General features: G+C 36.1%; 1 protein-coding gene across 5 annotated transcripts in view; it reads left to right on the plus strand.

Annotated features, from left to right (window-relative positions):
* RIC1 (RIC1 partner of RAB6A GEF complex) overlaps window positions 1–13,650 on the plus strand; it is an 81,429-nt gene that overhangs the window by 49,226 nt on the left and 18,553 nt on the right. For 2 of the 5 annotated variants that reach the window (XM_073345285.2, XM_073345284.2), the window contains exons 9-16: window positions 1,599–1,743; window positions 2,288–2,336; window positions 4,998–5,150; window positions 5,551–5,754; window positions 8,874–8,912; window positions 9,210–9,320; window positions 10,019–10,108; window positions 12,159–12,319. In XM_073345285.2, the coding sequence (XP_073201386.1) occupies window positions 1,599–1,743; window positions 2,288–2,336; window positions 4,998–5,150; window positions 5,551–5,754; window positions 8,874–8,912; window positions 9,210–9,320; window positions 10,019–10,108; window positions 12,159–12,319 (952 nt within the window). The remainder of the gene's footprint in view (window positions 1–1,598; window positions 1,744–2,287; window positions 2,337–4,997; window positions 5,151–5,550; window positions 5,755–8,873; window positions 8,913–9,209; window positions 9,321–10,018; window positions 10,109–12,158; window positions 12,320–13,650) is intronic. The other 3 variants (XM_073345286.2, XM_073345287.2, XM_073345288.2) reach the window with 3 other exon arrangements.

The raw sequence follows: 13,650 nt of genomic DNA on the forward strand, positions 1-13,650 counted from the left end.
GGAATTCATTTGCAAATTGGATACTATTAATTTAGGCTTAAATAGAGACTTGGAGTGGCTAAGTCATTATGCAAGGTAGCCTGTTTCCTCTTGTTTTTTCCTACCCCCCCCCCCCCCCCCCAGATGTTCTGGTTTAACTTGGATTTTAACTTGAAGAGTGGTCAGTTTGGATGAGCTATTACCAGCAGGAGAGTGAGTTTGTGTGTGTATGGGGGTGGGGGGGATGTGAGAACCTGGATTTATGCAGGAAATAGCCCAGCTTAATTGTCATGCACATTGTGTAAAGAGTTATCACTTTGGATGGGCTATCACCAGCAGGAGAGTGAATTTGTGTGGGGGGGTGGAGGGTGAGAAAACCTGGATTTGTGCTGGAAATCACTTTAGATAAGCTATTACCAGCAGGACAGTGGGGTGGGAATAGGTATTGTTTCATATTCTCTGTGTATATATAAAGCCTGCTGCAGTTTCCACGATATGCATCTGAAGAAGTGAGCTGTAGCTCACGAAAGCTTATGCTCTAATAAATTGGTTAGTCTCTAAGGTGCCACAAGTCCTCCTTTTCTTTTTGTAGTAGAAAAGTTACTTTCTGTTCTTAGGTCTTCCTTAATTCTTCCCTATGGATCCTCTGTACAACAGCGCAAGGTGCACTGGCTACGTGGTACACAGCCTGAACAATACCAAACTGTAGTCTTGCTTGACCAGTGTATTTGGATGCTGATTTTGAATACGGGAATCAAACTTCCTTTCCCTCTTTCTCCTTTGATATAAATGCAGAACAAAATCCTCTTTTCCATTGCTACTCTGATATATTGTAAGCGGGGCATGAAGTACTTTTCGTCAAAATGCATAGTGAGTAAATCAAGTGGTAAGAATTAGCATAGTGGACTCAAGACAATTCACAACATTTCTATGTAGTTCTATAGAAAATCTTACAGGATCTCCCAAATTCTAGCAAAAAATGCGGTAGGAGTCCAGTGCACTTCAGTTGACTGCTCTGTGGTGATACTTGAACATTAGACACTGTAATTTTCCTCACAGTAGACCTAATAAATATGAACGGACCTGGGGGTGAGGGATAGATGAAGAGGTAAATATGCATGCCTTATGTTGAAGAGCACATTTGTACCGGTCCTAGTACAAATGTTTCAAGAACATGTCATCCATGTGAAGATATGAACCTTGTAATACTGCCATGGTCAGGATGATCTAATGAGTTAAGTACTGATTGTATAAGCTAAAGATGCCTAAGGGCAGCTGTAAGCTTAGCTTCCCAAGATATTTTTATCAGAATGTAGGGAATTATATATATATTCCTTTGGGGGTAGGTGTATTCCCACCCCTCATGTACTTCAATAGAACTCCCATGATTTTGATCAAATGTTGGGGAAGAATTCATATTGTGTTCTTCATACCAGCTTTTTCATTCCTTTTAACACACTGAGATTTGTGAAGCAGAAAAAGATTCTAACTCAGCAGATCAGAAAAAATAGCACAGCATTCTTGTATTTAATACAAATCTGTGTGCACAACATGGTGAAAGCAGCTAAATCATTATTTTGATGCTTTTCATGTATGTTTTCCTGTCTGTTTATTAACAGATATTTGGAACAAAACAGGACCTGTAAAACTGATGAGATGGTCTCCTGATAACTGTGTTGTTATGGTTACCTGGGAATGTGGAGGCTTGTCCTTATGGAGTGTTTTTGGTGCCCAGCTTATCTGTACTTTGGGAGGAGATTTTGCGTGAGTAAATATTAGCTAGGTACAAGAATGATGTACCTTGACAAAAAAATCTCTGCATTCTTTTGTATTTGACTTCTCAGTCACTGGACAATTCTTTAAGTGATCAATTAGTAGTTTTAGATCATTTTCTCAAGCTATTTTTGCTTCCCTAGAGGCCAGAAAATACTGACACAATTTAAGCAAGGAGGAAGGTTTGAAAATAACAGTACTGCCTTTTTTGAGGTAGTCTTTGTCACCAGCAAAGCTCATCACCCTGAAGAGAAACTATAAGGAAAATAGTAAAAAGTCCCCTTTACTTTCTGTAAATGGCATGCTACATTTTAATAGCATCCACAAAAGCATGAACTTAGAGAGCTCTTGCATTACAAACAAGTGGCAGTGGCTTTGCATGTAAGCCATAGCATGAATGAAATAAATGGTACGGCTTGAGCCGTGAGTAAAAATATAAATACTAAGACAGTGCTGACATAGCAAGATTTTTTTTTTTTTTTTTTTACTGTGAATCAATTTAGTTTCAAGTCAATCTTATTGTGTTCTATTTTAGTTATCGGTCTGATGGTACCAAAAAAGACCCTCTAAAAATCAGTTCTATGGTAAGTACAATTGTAAATAGCAACACAGTAAGAAGTCTAGCTGAGTCTCATTTATGTATTTTTGATTAGAAAAAAATTCAGGTAACCTAAACTGTTTTTTCAGTAAATGTAACAAGTAGCTATACTGTTTTTAAAAAAAAAAAAACAAAAAAAACACACAACCCAAAAAACACACACAACTGTTCAGTTTGTCTTAAACTAATTACTGGGCTATTTTTGGTATGCATGCTTAACCATAAGGGGAAGGCTTTCTTTTGGTATTGCTCTTAAAATTAAGGATGAGTAAGATAACTGGATGAGCTCTGTAGCTTAACTTTTCTATTTCATGCAACTTGGAACAATAAATAAGCCTCTCTAGTCAGAATATGTTAAGACTGAAAACTTCATGGCCATAACTTGAATTTTTCTGTTAAAGCTCTTTACAAAACTATCTGTGGTAACTTCTGTAGTTTTAATTTCTGTTTGTGTTAAACAAGAGCAGTTAAAATAATTCTTGATGTATTTGTATTGTGAATTGGTCTGAAATTCTGTCAGTCTGAGTCAAACATTTGTGAAAAGAAAAGAGCTGATGAAATAGCAAGGCTCCTCTCCACTAACTGTGGAACATCTTGTACAGTTTAACTGAAATATTGAGTTATGTTTAAAGTCTTAACACCATCAAAATTCATATCCCTTTTTGTATGTAGCTTTGGAATATGTACCACAAAATGGTTGGGGAGGAGGATGACTGGCGGCTGGGGCAGGTCTCTTAGCCTCTCTCCGCCTCATTCCCATCTATAAAATGGGAGTCCTAGAGAGGAGACCAGCACCATAAGGATGAAAATTGCCCATTGAAAATTCATAAAAATGCCATCCCTACAACTGAGTTGGGATATGGGATATGTGCAGACATCACAAAATGGTATAAACGTCTATATATTGTTAGGAGGAGATGACATACTAGCTGGGTTTTCTGAAAGTCTAGGATGAAATCCTGAAGTCAGTGGGAGTTTTGTCATTGACTCCGGTGGGTCCAAGTTTTTATCGTTAGTTTTACGATAGCTTTTATTAGGGATTTAAACCAGTGGGCTAAACAGGGTGGGGTTTTTTTGTTTTGTTTTTGCCTATGAAGCCTTTAACATGTGGACTTCTTTAATAATTTGTTTTCTATTTAGCAGATGTTACATATATACTTGTTCTTTGAAGTTCTAACTGCAGCTTACTATTCATATTTATGAAATAGAAATTAAACACGGAAAAGATCTATACATCTGAGTCCATCCCCTGTCAATGGAGGAGGTGATCCACTGACACAGATCAGATCGCATCTATATATTTTAGAATTCAAAATAATAAATCTTGAAAATGCGTTGCTTCAAAAGGACCTAACATAACTGGTGCCTAAGAGGCCATTCAGAGCAAAGGGGCATTCTGTTTATAGTGCTTAGACAGACTTTTGCAGACTATTGGTTAAGCTAAGTGGGATAAAGATGCTTATGCAAGAGATACTTTCTGTTAATTTTAATATTGGTACCATTTTTGGCAAGGTGCCCGTTTTTAAAAAAAGCATTTCAGAGTTTGAGAGTAGTTAAAGTGGAGATAAACATTTGTTTCTCCAAAAGTACCTACTTGTAACAGGTTTCCAGTCTTGGTTTTGTGCTTCCTAGCATGACACAAGCAGGAAAACACCCACTGCTCAGTCTTAAAGCCACTGGGTCCAGCAGGTTTTTTCATGCACCATCTCTGTAGTGAAACCATAGCAGCTCTTAGCACTGCCAACTAAGTGTTCCTTTGTTACTGCGATAATGGGAGATCTTCCATTGGTTGATTGCTGTGATGTGCCTTCTGTTTAGGCACATGTTTACTAATTAACTTGGGCAATGAAAATGTCCAGTCTTCTGTATAGTCTTTCTACTGTCTCCTGCAGTACATTTGAAGTCGGCGTATATTTTAAATGTAAATAACTAGCATTAATGCACCATTGAGGTTGAGAAATCAAACACAAGAGCCTGGAAACAATAAAGAAAGATTGCTCTGCAAACATTAATCACTGTCTGTATTATATATGCTTTATCATAAAGATCGAGAGATAGGTGGTTTACTTTTAACAAAAAAACACCCAAAATCAAATGCTGGTGGTGACTGTCCAGTTATTGACCTTGAGTCATGGTATGTTCCTATGCTGTCTGCTTTTCACTTGCCTCTTGCAGTACCCTTTTTTTAATCTTTACTTTTCTAGAAGTGCTTTTGAAAGGCTTGATCTGCTACAACTAATACTGTGTACAAAATAAAATTACTTACCTATGAATATATAATTCATATTCACAGGAATAAGTTTAACAAATCATTCACTTACATATTCCTCTTAAAGTTATAATTTATGGGTGCTTTAATCTTTTTAATTTTTTCAAATTCTATATTTTCTAGCTTTTGCATAGAGAAGAATTTAAACTTGGCACTAAAGTGTCTTCCCTGCCAGGAGTGGCTATGATATATCTGCTGGAGCAGCTGACTTGAAAACTGCAAGCTATGGGAGTTCCCTGCCAGTCTTATGGCTGGCCCAAGACCCTGGGCCCAAAAGGGGTGATCCTCTATAAAGAGAGTTCCTGTATGTTTTTTGTTTTTCTGACTGTCTAAATCAATTAAGTGATTTTTTTATTTTTTTGTTCTGCATGTGTTCAGAGCTGGGGTTCAGAAGGCTATCACCTATGGGTGATCGATGGGAATTGTTCTCTGAATGCAGGGTGTGATATAGATACCAAGAATGAAGCTCATCAGCTTGGTATTCTGCAATTTCAGTTCATCAAGAGTGCACTCACTGCTAACACTTGCATGGTACGTGTTCATAGATAGATCTTACTATTTTAGAGATTATTAGATTAGAGATTAGAGATTCTCAGTTTTCAGAGAACCTTTTTTTGTGTTCCTTCCTTTATCAAGTGAAGTCTGATGTGTTTTCCAATAATTAAATTGTCGTGTTTATGTATGTTTCTCTTAAGTGCATCTTTCTAATTAAGCAAAATCTCCTTGTCAAATAGGAGACATTTTGAAAATACTGCTGTATATGATCATCCACTGTTTGGTATCTCTGCAGTATGTTGGTGCTTCAAAGATGGAAAAACTGCCTTAAATCGTATTTTTGTGCTGACTGTTGAAGTTGAATTCTGCAAAATGAAGTGTTTTGTGTTTGTTTTCTGTGCAGTAACGTCCTTTATTTATCTTTTTTTTAATATAGAGTAACCAGGAGCAGGTCCTCCTGCAAGGAGAAGATCGCTTGTATTTGAACTGTGGGGATGCAACACAGGCCCAGAATCCCAGAAGTGCTTCAGCACACTCTGATCATAAGCCCATCAGGGAAAGAGGCCCATTTTTGGAGGGCAGTTTAGATTCTCAGGGTTTAAGCACTTTATTAGGACACAGGCATTGGCATGTTGTACAGGTAATTCTCCATTTGTTACTCAAATAGTATTTTTGCACTTACTTCCTATCACCTGGACCTGGTGGTGTCTGTTTTTCTTTTTATCCCTTCTGCAAGTATTGTATTTGTTTCATATGGTGTGAAATCTCTGTGCCCTTCTGTTTCCTATTGCTTGCTCCCACGGTACAGCTTGTTGTTCCCTGAGGGCCAAAAGAATTCCGGCTGTCCTTTTTTCCTCCAGCTGTGGATTCGTATCCTAGACAGTCAAGGGATTAATAGGGCTAAATGCCTTTTTCTAACCTCATGAGAGAGAGCAAGAGAGCTATTTTTTTCCCACGTACAAATTTTTGCCTCCGGCCGGAAGGAGCATTGGGGATGATGGAGGTATGAAACACTCTGTAGAATATATGAAGTTTCTAATGCCCATGTAGACGATTTAAAGATTTGTCTATTGCAGACAACTTCAGGGTTTTGGCAATACATGCAAGCTGTTTGTTTAGATGAGGAGATGAAACCGCTTTATAGTATCATATCTTGCAAGAAGGTGGTGTTTCCAGAAGGTGTTAAGTCCAAAGCCATCATGCTTACTCATTCCAGCAGTAAGGAACAATGTATATAATTTTGAATCCATAATTTTAGACAAAGTTTCCTGCTTACATATCTGCTTTATGGATTTCACTAAAACTGAGGATGACACTTGAGTAAAACTGACATCAGGATTTAACTTATTGTACGTGCAGCGTATGCATCAGCATGATTATACCAGGCTCCAGGTGCTGTCAAACCTTAGAGCTCCATATACCGGCATTAGCCCTAGTATTTTGTTTCATGTGCCATTTTGTATACTATCTTTATGAAAGTTTTTGATGCAGTACTTTCCACAGATTAGAGCATAGGTCTGATTTTTAAAAAAGCCTTTATACCCCTCACATTTTTTGGCTTTTTTTTTTATTAATTACAGTCGTTAACCCATGATATTTTACAAACTGATGCCTTTTAAAACAAATCTACAGAACCTGGAGAATATTTTTTATGTGGCTTTCTAATCTGACTCTAATTTAGAATGTATCTGCTTGCCTTTAATGAAAACTACCTCATCTAGGCAAGCAGCTTCATTTGAATTATGGTGGCTGATGGTTTAGTTGCTCATATGATATGTGCAGTAGCGCCAGTCACTGTCCTAACAGACTTTGCACAGAGGAATTTGGACCCACCTTTTCTTCTGTTTCTCCATTGCACTCAAAAATGAAAAGGAATGTTACACAGAAGAACTGTAGAATAAATACCAATCTAGGCTGAGATCTGTTTGATAGGCCTTTACACACAGGTGATGGTAGGAATTCTCAGACAACTGCTGTCTTTACACCCCATTGCCCTAGTTTATATGCTGAGGCATAACTGCCAGTTGGTAATGAGTAGAAAAGAGTGTAAGGAAGACCAGACAGCACACTTGATATTAGAGAAATGTATCCAACTGACAAAAATCTCTTAATGGTTTCACTTGTTACAAAAATACAGGCCTTGATTCCTTTCGAGATTTGAATGATCTTATTTGGTGCCTCAACCAAATACATTTTTCTCTCGCGTAAACTCATCCAAGTTGAAAATTTACAGGAGAAAAGTTCCCTTGAAGTACTGTGTCCTGCAAAATAGCCTTGATTGGTTTCTATTTAAAGAGCTACTATATCTTCTTATGGACAGTAAAAATTAATTTGGTGAGGCCTTTGGATCATTCAAGTAACAGAATACTGAGTATGTAAACTCTCTATCTGGAAAGGAGCTGGAGGCTTTTATAAATTGCTTGCATTGAGTCTTTTAGCTTTCGCTGTCATTGGTTGTTATCAATTCAGTATCTTCCTAAGTCCAACCTTTTTCTCATTTCAATGCCAGCCACTTTCCAAACCCTAGGACTTTCATGTCAAAAGAATCAGAAGTTAAAATCTAAGTCTGGAAGACTTGTTCCCTGAAACTTATAATTTGCCTCAAACCTAGGTTGAGTAAGTAGTTGTCTTGTGAAATGTTTACCTGATGGGTTACAGTAAACATCCTAAATTTGGCTGAAATTATGGTTAATATCCTTATAAATTGCAGATGGGAATGGAAGTCTTCTCATCTTTCTCTTCATTCCCTAAGAAGAATAATTTGAGTTTTAGCAAAAAGAAACTTATTGATATTCCATACTGAATCTAATTTTGTCTGTGGCAGAAGTTGATGCCAATTTAAAACAGCTAGGTAACTGACCAAGAAATGTAATAATTGAAACCATAAATCAAACTACAGATGTTTTCAGACAACTGTGTTGGAGAACAAAATCCTTCCCTTCCCTATAGCCATAGTTCTAGTTACGCTTCTTGCCACTAGTTTGCTGTGCTGCAGTTTGTATACAGACTAATAGAATTTTACCATGTTCATTTCATGAGAACATAACTTGGCATATACCTTCTGTGAAAAATAAAACCATTAAACAGGAGTGAAAAAAGGCAAATTTTAAAAAAAAAAAAAACCTCTTCTGACTCTATTGTTATGTCAGTACAAATCTAAGAAAATTTGATTTCTGGAGTTGAGGGCTGAGGAAACCATGCATAACCGATGATTTTACTGGATGGAATCTTCTCTTGACAACTCTTCAATTGATGGAAAAAATCAACTGCTTTAAGGGGGAAAAAAAATCTTAAATATAGTATTTTGCCACTGTAACTCCCTATTAGATTTTTACATATTTTAAGCAAAGCAAAGAAAACAGCGAACAAGCTTAAAATATGTTAAAATTGTTTGTTTTCTAGGAAAATGATAGATTGTATAATTCTAATTATCAGACTTTGAATGCAAGTTTCTGAATATCAGGGAGCTTACTGCTTCCAGTGAGTTGCACTCTGGATAGATGGTAGTTAAATGTAGCACATCCAGTCCATTGAAACTTAAAGTTTATATAATTCTAAAATGTATTGGAAAGAGTGGAGCGAGGGAAGAATTGTGGTGGTGAAAAAACTCCAATGGCTGTGAACAAACCAGAATGTTCTGGAACTAAAATAGATAAAAGAAACCATTTTGACTGTGTGCATGTCCCTTAAAGTGTGTGAATTTTTATCATTTCAATTTGTTCTCAGTACAGTGATCTGTATTATATTACTTTTTTTTAGATTCACAGTACATATCTAGAGAGCAACTGGCCTATAAGGGTGAGTTACTTAAAAATAGCTTGGTGCTTGATGAAAAATGTAAGCATTAGGTTTTTATAATTGTTCTTGTTATAGGATGAGATTGTCACTATATTAAATCAAAGCAATTTATGTATTTAAAAGAAAAATGTCATTTATTTAAAAGTATGGTAGAGAACATTTGTACTCAGACAATTTTCAAGTTTTAAGTTGAGTATATTAATATTGCTAAAGTATTGATCTTGAATAGAAGTATGCAATTTTTTGAACAATAGTTTCTCCCCCCACCCCCCCCACCCCCAATTTTCGTCTGAACAGTTTTCAGCCATTGACAAGCTGGGGCAGAATGTAGCTGTTGTTGGCAAGTTTGGTTTTGCACATTATTCTTTACTCACCAAAAAATGGAAGTTGTTTGGGAACATTACCCAGGTGAGTGCTGACTAGTTTTATAAGCTTGTGTGCAGTTCAAACAGATTTATTATCACAATATTTTGGACATATTTTTAGTTTTCTACCAAATCATGTGTTTTCAAATGAATTTCTTGAAGACAGATTAGGGAAGCTGGTTTTGCACGTCTTGACATAAAACACATGAAAAGTAGTGTAGTTTGGAACAAACTTGACAGTAAAATATATGAATTATAGCAAAAAATTGTAAACCTGGATGCCTAAAGTGAGATTCCTAAATCCATGTCTCAGCTCTTATATTTGAGTTGTAGATGCTCAGCACCTCTGAAAATCAAGTATGAAGCCTAACTTTAGGCACCCAGAATTGCAAATTTTGGCCTTTAGTGAAAAAGCAATTATAATTTAAAAAGATGTAGATTTGCTGCGTTTACTGATGAACCATATGTAGAACTTGGCTTTGTTGAATAGTTTTTGAGTATCACATATCTGTCTGAAAACCCTTGAAGACTTATTTTTTTAAAAATTGTCATACCCAAATAAGATTGTTCTATTAGCAGTGATGCTGTTTTATCTGTAGTCTACAGGATGCTTATATATGTATTAAGTGTGTGTATAATTCTCTATGTATTTTATTTTTGTGTATAAGTTACGTGATTTGTGGAAACTTCTAAGCAGCTTATAACCTTGCTGACTTGATTGATCTTTCATTTTATTTTAAGGAGCAAAATATGATTGTAACAGGTGGCATAGCCTGGTGGAATAATTTCATTGTTCTTGCATGTTATAATTTAAGTGACCGCCAAGGAGAGGTAAGGGATTTGTTTTTTCAAGTAAGCTAATCAGTTGCTATCTTCTTTGTGTTTTCTAAATATTAGGGCTGTCGATTAATCGTAGTTAACTCATATGATTAACTCAAATAATCATGATTTAAAAATTTAATCCCAGTTTTAATCACAATGTTAAATGATAGACTACCAATTGAAATTTATTACATATTTTGGATGTTTTTCTACTTTTTCATATATTTTCAGTGTTGTAATTGACATCAAAGTGTATATTTTTTAGTACAAATATTTGCACTGTAAAAATGACTTATATTTTTCAATTCATCTCACACAAATACTGTTGTGAAAGTGCAACTTACAAATGTAGTTTTTGTTACATAACTGCACTCAAACAAAACAATGTAAAACTTCAGAGCCTACAAGTCCCTTCAGTCCTACTTCTCGTTCAGCCAATCGCTAAGACAAAGAAGTTCGTTTACATTTACAGGAGATAATGCTGCCCACTTCTTGCTTTCTGGTGACATTGTAAACTAGAACAGGCATTTGCATAGCACTTTTGTAGCCCGCATTGCAAGATATTTAAATGCCAGATATGCTAAACATTCCTATGCCCTTTCCATGTTTTGGCCACCATACCAGAGGACATGCTTCCATGCTGATGATGCTCTTTTTTTCTTTAAATGAGCGTTAATTAAATTTGTGACTGAAATCCTTGGGGGAGAATTATATGTCCCCTGCTCTTTTACACCCGCATTCTGCCATATATTTCATGTTATAGCAGTCTCAGATGATGACCCAGCACCTGCTGTTTTAAGAACACTTTCACTGCAGATTTGACAGAACGCAAAGAAGGTACCAATGTGAGATTTCTAAAGATCGCTACAGAACTCGACCCAAGGTTTAAGATTCTGAAGTGCCTTCCAAAATCTGAGAGGGACGAGGTGTGGAGCGTGCTTTGAGAAGTCTTAGAAGAGCAGAACTCCGATGTGGAAACTACAGAACCCAAACCACCAAAAAGAAAATCAACTTTCTGCTGGTGGCATCTGACTCAGATAATGAAAATGAACATGCGTCAGTCTGCACTGCTTTGGATTGTTATCTAGCAGAACCTGTCGTCAGCATGGACGCATGTCCCCTGGAATGGTGGTTGAAGCATGAAGGGACATATGAATCTTTAGCACGTCAGGTATGTAAATATCTTGTGACACCGGCTACAACAGTGCCATGCGATTGCCTGTTCTCACTTTCAGGTGACATTGTAAACAAGAAGCAGGCAGCATTATCTCCTGCAAATGTAAACAAACTTGTTGGTGTAAGCAATTGGTTGAACAGGAAGTAGGACTGAGTGGACTTGCAGGCTCTAAAATTTTACATTGTTTTATTTTTGAATGCAGTTTTTTATACATAATTCTACATTTGTAAGTTCAGCTTTCATGATGGAGATTGTACTACAGTACTTGTATTAGGTGAATTGAAATACTATTTTGTTTTTTACAGTGCAAATGTAATAAAAAATAAATATAAAGTGAGCACTGTACACTTTGTATTCTGTGTTGTAATTAAAATCAGTATATTTGAAAATGTAGAAAACATCCAAAAATATTTAAATAAATATTCTATTGTTTAACGGTGCGATTTATTGCACGATTAATTTTTTTAGTCACTGGACAGCCCTACTAAATATAGAGGCAGTTCGGGAGAATCTTGTATAACTCTTCAGTTGGGAGGGGGCTCAGTGTGAATAGGAATTTGGATGAATGACTTTTCCCAGTTTAAAAAATATTTGAGGAAGGTAAAAGAACTGTTCTTTGTTCAAGGTTTGCCGTTTTAGAACTCTCTCTCAATTTTTTTTGTTTTACTTTTGCTGTTGATAACTACAATAGTACTACCAGTTAAGCACTCAGTCAGTTTAGTATACAATTTAAAATTGCTTCCTAAAATGTTTTGCTAGGAATCCAAGATAGTCATAACACAAAAATCCATATGAGGCATTAATGGGTCTGTTGAAGTTTTTAGGTTACGTTGATGTTTGCAGCAAGAGAACTCTTGTCTAAACCATTAATTGTCCTTACAGCTAAGAATCTACCTGCGAACATCCAATCTGGACAATGCATTTGCACATGTCACCAAAGTGCAGGCAGAAACATTACTACTCAGTGTCTTCCGGGATATAGTAATATTGTTTAGAGCAGATTGTTCTATTTGCCTGTATAGTATTGAAAGACAACCTGAAGGGTGAGTACGACTGAAGCAAGTCTATGAAATTATTTTACCACATTTTTATAGTAATTTAACTTAGAAATATCTCCTCTATATGAGTAATTTCCTTTGATAAACTTTTAGTCTTAAGATATATCATAGGCTTTGATAACTTATTGAGACAACTTTTCAAAATGTGGCATCCATTTGTAGCCATTCTATCACCTGTGTGTGCAAATGATAATGCTCAAAATGTGGATACAAGGGTTTGCATATTTGGAAGCTTGCATGCACACATGCTTACCCAGAGAAACTTTTTGAGCACTGTCACTTTCACACAGAATTTGTGTGTGCAGGTGACAGTGCCTGAAATGTGCACATACAAACTTGTGTTTGTGAAAAAGGTGTCGGAATTGAGGCACATTTGAAAACTTGGGCCATTTTAGCTGGTAGGGAAAGTAACCTGGGCTTCTGGTGTTTTCTCTTGAGACTTTTATCACACATTGAGGAGATTACACTTGAAGAAGATTGACTGATTAAATTTGCAATGATTACTGCTTAGCTGATTCTAATTATCTGTATCTCCAGACATGTTGGGTTCCAGTCCACTTCTTAGATTTTGAAATTGTAGCTTTTAAATGTTGTTGTATTTTTAGCATAAACCTGTATGTGAAAACTGTGCACAACTTCCATAATTTATAAAACCTGCATGCAGACCTGTGATTATTTAAACTGGTATCAGTAACTTTACAAAATCTATAAAGTTCTTTTCTAAATAGAGAATTTAAAAAAATCTAACTGTACCCACCAGTTAATTCTGTCCGTTTAGTTTTCATATTCCATTCACCATGGAAAATTAGAGGAAATGGTCAGGGCCAGAAGTCTGTTGTACATTTTGACACGTAAGCTGCTGGAGAAGCAAGGGTTTGTTACTAATTGGTATAGCACTTAAAGATCAGTCAGAGGAATTTTTTTGTCTTGTTTTCTTACCTAAATACATCTTTCTAAAGTAAGGCAATAAAGACTTCAGAAGTTGAAGCTACATACCTTATCAGAGATTCTAAGTGCTTGTTTTTAATAGTTTGTCAGGATAGAACTTGCTTCTACACTCCCTAGCAACTGCCTAAGTGAGTAAATATCTGTATTCACAACATTACAGCCTGTAAAGCAAAGTAATAGTGATACAAAATCTTTAGAGTACTGGTGTGTCTAGAAAAATAATTCTAAGGGTTCTAAATCTTTCTCAAGGAAGGATATGAAATATTTTTTGTGAATGGACATACACTGTTAATAAGAAGGCTTTAGACAGATTGAGTTTTTATTTATTTTTTGCAATGAATTCTAGAGTTTGTCCCTGAGGGCACAGT

This window comes from Lepidochelys kempii, chromosome 5, assembly GCF_965140285.1.
Source record: "Lepidochelys kempii isolate rLepKem1 chromosome 5, rLepKem1.hap1, whole genome shotgun sequence".
NCBI lineage: Eukaryota > Metazoa > Chordata > Testudines > Cheloniidae > Lepidochelys > Lepidochelys kempii.